The sequence below is a fragment of the Orycteropus afer genome, unplaced genomic scaffold (assembly GCF_000298275.1).
Source record: "Orycteropus afer afer isolate SDZICR_OR568_19922 unplaced genomic scaffold, OryAfe1.0 scaffold00766, whole genome shotgun sequence".
Lineage (NCBI taxonomy): Eukaryota > Metazoa > Chordata > Mammalia > Tubulidentata > Orycteropodidae > Orycteropus > Orycteropus afer.
The window spans coordinates 370,515-376,631 of record NW_006922353.1 but is presented as its reverse complement, the minus strand read 5'-3'; the positions used below and the strand labels follow the sequence as shown (position 1 = coordinate 376,631).

Here is a 6,117-nt window from a genome sequence, read left to right as displayed (position 1 = left end):
GATGGATGGATGGATGAGTGGGTGGAGGGATGGATGAATGGATGGACAGATGAGTAGATGGATGGGTGGGTGGGTGGGTGGATGGATGGATGAGTGGATGGGTGGATCGATGAATAAATTGAGGAATGGATTGATACTTAACATGGGTGGGTGGAGAGTTGAATAGATGTATATTTGAGGGATTGGTGAAGGACTGGGTGGGTGGATGAGTGAGTTTGCACAAATCCCTACAGATTCACACAGGAAGGTCCCTTGGAATAGATTCAGAAACATGTAAAGAAATGCACACGTGTGTGGAAACAGACTCACCTCTTCTCCTGGCGCTTACCCTGGAGGCAGCAAACACTGAGGTGAGTAGGCCAAGCTGGCCAGGGAGGGGCCGGCAGAGAGGCAAACCCTCTGACCAAGGCCTCCACCAGCCCCACCGCCACTACGGTGATGACATCCTTCCCAAAATTGAGGAAAATGCTGATTCTGGGATCTGTGTTCCCAGCTGGCTGAGCGCCCGGCCAAGGAGGGGGACAGTGATGGCCTGAGAGAGATGAGGTGAGTGACAGGGGAGGCAGGAGGGGAATGAGGCAGAGACACAGAGAGAGACAGAGAGAGACAATGGAAACAGGGATGAGAGACACAGAGAGACAGCCAATGATACATACAGAGGGAAAGGGAGACACAGAGGGAGAGAGATGGAGACAGAGACATGGAGACCGAGATGGGAAACAGTGAGAGAGAAACAGAGAGAAAGAGAGGGAGAGAGATGGAGACAGACATGCAAAGGTAGAGACACAGAGACTGAGACACACACAGAGAAGGACAGAGACACTGTGACACAGAAACTCACATTAATATAGAGACACAGAGGGTTCCGGAGACAGACTGGTAGAGAGAAAGGAAGCAAGGTCAACAGAGAGAGAGAGAGAGAGAGACACAGATGGAGACAGAGTCAGACTTCAGAAGGGGGAACAGAGAGGTGTGGAGAAATTGAGAAGCTCCCCTAAGAGGGAAGAAAGAGAGTGGTCCAGAGAGAGCTAAAGCCAGATGCTGAGATGGAGGGACGGGAAGGGGACCAGCGTTCCCCCGAAATGCCTCCCCGTGCCTGCCCCCAGAGCTTATCTGCACCTGGCTTCATTTAACCCCAACAGCCCTGGGCAGTGTCTATTGGCGGTAGGTAGCATTACTGGCTCAGAGAGGGAGAGGCGGGTGCCCACAGCCTGGCCGTGGTGGTGTCGGCATTCGATGCTGCTGTTGCCTCCAGAGTCCACGTTCTCTTCTTCATCCTGTGTTGCTTCGTGAGGGCCCGAGGCCGGGGCAGACGGGACTGGGAGCTGCCTGGTGTGTTGTCACAGAACAGAAGGAAGTGAATGGTCACTTGTTTATTCATTCAGCAATCACAGCCTGAGCTTCCCAGGGCCCTGGCCGTGCAGCGCAAGGCTGGAGAGTCAGAGAGAAGTGAGACTAGGCTGAGCCCAGGAATGTTCCAGATTGGTGGGGGAGGCAGACACAGTCACACAGCCCTGGGCAAGGCTGACAGGGAAAGTGCACTGTGCTCAGAGGGAAGGAGCAAACCAAGAATATGCTAGGAAGGGAGAGAAAAAAATCCATCGTGGAGAAGTCAGGGAGGACTTCCTGGAGGAGGGGGCGTTTGAACTTCTGGAAGACATTCTTGAGCATATTTGAAGCATGGGGCAGACATTCTCATACCCAGGAGTCTGGACCCCCAGCCCCTCCTCCCTCAGATCTGGAATCCAGGCTCCTGGCCCCCTCCTCCCTCAGACCTAGGAGTTTGGGTCTTTGGACCCTTCCTTCCTCAGACCTGTGAGTCAGGGCCCCAGTCCCCTTCTCTCTCAGACCCAGGAGTCCAGGCCCCCCCAGCCCCCTCCAGCCTCAGACTCAGAAGTCCAGGCTCCCAGCCCCTCCCCCATGCCTCTGGGGGTGCCATGGCAACCAGGCCTCCTGCCCACCTCCCCCTCCCCCACATAGAACCCAGTTTCTGTTTGAATCTCGCCTGTTTCTAACCAGTTCCTGGGTGAGACAGGGATGAGCGGAGGGCAAGTGAGGACAGAAAGGGGATGACAGGGGAGACGGGGGGATCGAGGGGGTGGAAGAGGCAGGTATGAGAGGTGCCGGGGTCGGGGAGGAAAGGAGACTGGAGAGAGAAGGCGAGAGCTGTAGGGAGACTGAGCAGGCGATGGGGTTAGAGAGAGGCACAGAAATATGAAGAGAGGGAGGGAGCGGAGATCTGGGATGTGGGGAAAGTGACAGGCCGACTGCGATGACGCAGCGGGGCCAGGAGGGGAGGAAGTGGACCGAGAACTCACGGGCCAGAGTGGGGGAGAGCTGGCGAGAGAGAGGAGGGGAAGTGGGGCGAGAGAGATGCGGAGAGGACGCGGGACAGGCAGAGAGGCAGGCGGCCAGCTGCGGAGAGAGGGAGGAAGGGAGGTGGGGAGAAAGAGGTGGGGTCAGACAGCCCCTGAGATGGGGCCTGGTGCGGGGAGAGATGGGAAAACGTGCAAGAAGGGATTGGGACGCACAAGGAGTCGGTGAGGTTAGGGAAACCAGTGCCCCCGTGTGGTCTCAGCCGTCTGGTTCGGCCACATCATTGTCCGACGTGAAGGAGGAGGCCTCGTCGGGGAGGAGGAGCCGGGGTGGGTGGCCCAGTCAGAGCTCTAGTCTCCAGGCCCCTGAGACATCCCCCACCCACCTTGCCAGGATGCAGCCAGAGGCGGAGGCCCTGTGTTCCTCCACCGTGCGGAATCCCAGCATGCATCGGGAGACAGGTACCGAGTGTGCGAGTGTGTGAGTGAGTGTGTGTGTGTGTGCATTTCTGTTATCCACGGATCACATGGTAACCCTGCCTCACGTTGCAGCCTTAAGTGAGTCAGTCACTGGTCCTCCACAGAGGGTCATCCTAGACACTCCCATCAACCAGGTTCTGGGCAGTGTGACCCTTAGATGGCAAACTACATTTCCCATGAGGCTCTGCAGTCCACTGGCCAAGGTTCAGGACCTAGAACTACATTTCCCATGAGCCTCTGGGGGCTCTAACAACTCTTCTGAGGCCATTATCCCCCTAGACAGACCCTCCTGCTTCCTCAGATTTTCCTTGTCTCCTATGAGGAATTCAGCATCTTCCCTAAAGACGCTCCTCTTCCCTGGTCCGCACCTTGACATGTCCCTGCTGCCAACCTGTTCACACCCCAGCGTTCCCTCCTCACCGCTCCCCGTTCACAGTCCATAGGTCCCCAACCCCACCTTTCTGCCCTCTTGACTCTCTCTGCCCTGTCCCATCCTCTCTGCCCTGACAGCCCTGGTTCAAGTCTTAGCCTCTTCTCTGAGGCCTTCAGCTCACGGCTCCCCGGTCTCAGGGTCCCAGAGCGGTCTTTGTGACACTCAGAGCTCACCCACTCGTCCCATGGCTCCTCCTCACCCCAGGATGGAGTCCCAGCCCTTCAGTCTGGCATCCGAGGCCGTGTATGGTGCGAGTCACGCTTACAGCTCTAGCTTCAAATTCTACGGCTCCCTTCTCGCACTCTCTGTTCTAGTACAGCTCACTCCTCCATCTGTCCATCCATCATCCATCCATCCATCCGCCCACCCACTCATTCAATATTTACTGAGTAATGTCTCAGTAAGGACGCCTTCGGCCAGAAGAACGAACAAATCCGTCAGAGCAGAAGTACAGCCAGAATGCTCCTTAGAAATGAGGTTGGCAAGACTTCATCTCACGTACTTTGGTCATGTGACCAGGAGGTTCCAATCCTTGGAGAAGGACATCACGCTTGACAGCAGAGGGTCTGTCAACGAAATGGACCGACACAGTGGCTGCGACATGGGGCTGAAACCCAGCAGGGGCTGTGAGGCTAACACAGGCCCGGGCGGCGCGTCATCCTGTCGGACACGGGGTCACCGGAAGCCAGAACTGACTGGGCAGCACCTAACAGCCTCACAGTAAGAACAGAAAACTAAGGAGCTCTGGTGGCACAGTGGTGAAGCACTGAGCTGCCAACGGAAAGGTTGATGGTTCAAAACCACTTGTCCGCTCTGTGCACAACAGACCTGGTGACCTGCTCCCGTAAAGGTCACGGGCTAGGAAAGCCTATGGGGCAGTTCCGTTCTGTCACACGGAGTCCCTGTGAGTCAGAAACACTAGATGGCAGCCTAACGCCAACACCACAAAACGGGACTCGATACGGCCATAGATAGGAAAGCTCTGTCGGCCAAGAAGCCTGGCTTTGGTCCAGTCAGCAGCTCCATGATGTCATTTGAGGACCCAGATTTTTTTTTTTTAATTCTTTGAATTTCTGGCTTTTACTCCAGAGTATGTCGCCTTTGCATATCAGCTTGCTTACCTCATAGTCACAAGATGGCTGCCACAGTTCCAGGCACTGCCTCCGGAAGTCTCCATCTCACCAGCCAGAATCCCCCAACTGACCTCACCTCATTGGCAGCACCTAGTCACCTGCCCACTCCTCAATCAGTCCCCGGCACGAGGCACAGGGTGACTCTGGTCAGTGGGTCTCAGTTCTCACTGCCCATCGGGTGGGTTTTTTTTTTTTTTTAATGTGGATACATAACCCCACCTCAGACTCCATTTAATGAGACCCTCTGGGACGGGTCTGGCCTATCTGAATGTGTGGGGGGAGATTCTGATCAACAGTGAGGGCTGGGAGGCGCTGGTTTACACTGGGTGGGGTACCCCTAAGGGAACTGGGCATGGATGGGCACCCTCTGAGTCTCAAGGGGGTGAAATGGACCTTCCCTAAATGGGGGAAGAAGGGTGGGCATGACTGTGGGCTCTCTCCAACTCCCAGCAGGTGCTATAAGCACGTCCTGTGTACCAGGTGCTGTCCTGAGCACACGGAGTCCTGCTGGTGCCACGGTGAGGGACATGGCTACAAACTGAAAGGACAGTGGTTCGAACTCACCCTGTGGCTTCCCAGGAGAAACACCCAGGGATATGCTCCATAAAGACTGATGTTGTCAGGTGCCACTGAGTCAGCTCCGACTCACAGCGACCCCACGTGAAACAGAACGAAACCCTGCCCGGTCCTGCACCAGCCCCACGATCCTTGCTCTGCCTGAGCCCACCGTTGCAGCCACCGTGTCAATCCATCTCGTTGAGGGCCTTCCCCTCTTTTGCCAACCCTCCACCTTACCAAGCATGACATCCTTGTCCAGGGAATGGTCCCTTCTGACAACATGACCAAAGTAGGTGAGACGAAGTCTGGCCGTTCTCGCCTCCAGGGAGAATTCCAGCTGCACTTCCCCCAGGACAGATGTGTTCGTTCTTCTGGTAGTCCTTTCAGCACTCTTCGCCAACACAACTCAAACCCAACGACTCTTCTTCAGTCTCCTTTATTCATTGTCCAGCTCTCATGTGCATAGGAGGCGACTGAAAATACCATGGCTTGGGTTAGGTGCATCTTAGTTTTCAAAGAGACATCTTGGCTTTTCAGCACTTTTAAGAGGTCATTTGCAGTGGATTTGCCTAGTGCAATACGTCATCTGATTTCTTGACTGTTGCTTCTATTGGTGTTGATTGTGGAACCAAGTATCATGAAGTCTTTGACAATGTCAATCTTTTCTGCATTTATGGTGATGCTGCTTATTAGTCCAGTTGTGAGGACCTTTGTTTTCTTCCTGTTGAGATGTCATCCATACTGCAGACTGTAGTCTTTGGTCTTCATCAGTAAGTGCTGCAAGTCATCTTCACTTTCAGCAAGCAAAGTTGTGTCATCTGCTTATCACAGGCTGCTAATGACTCTTCCTCCAATCCTGATGCCGCATTCTTCTTCATATAGTCCAGCTTCTCGGATTATTTGCTCAGCATATAGATTGAATAAGTATGAGGAGAGGATTCAACCCTGACTCACTACCTTCCTAATTTTAAACCATGCAGCATTCCCCTGTCCTGTTTGAATGACAGCCTCCTGGTCTATGTACAGGTTCCTCATGAGCACAATTAAGTGTTTTGGAATTCCCATTCTTTGCAATGTTATACATAATCTGTTATGATCTACACAGTCAAATGCTTTTGTATAGTCAATAAAATACAAGTAAACATCTTTCTGGTATTCTTTGCTCTCAGTTAAGATCCATCTGACATCAGCAATGATA

The 6,117-nt window shown here is 53.9% G+C and overlaps 1 protein-coding gene across 1 annotated transcript in view; it reads left to right on the top strand.

The window, feature by feature from the left end:
- Nucleotides 1-2,710: 2,710 nt before the first annotated feature.
- CUNH19orf81 (chromosome unknown C19orf81 homolog) overlaps nt 2,711-6,117 on the top strand; it is a 12,572-nt gene continuing 9,165 nt past the window's right edge. The window contains exon 1 of the mRNA XM_007957620.2: nt 2,711-2,777. Coding sequence (XP_007955811.1) covers nt 2,711-2,777 — 67 coding nt within the window. The remainder of the gene's footprint in view (nt 2,778-6,117) is intronic.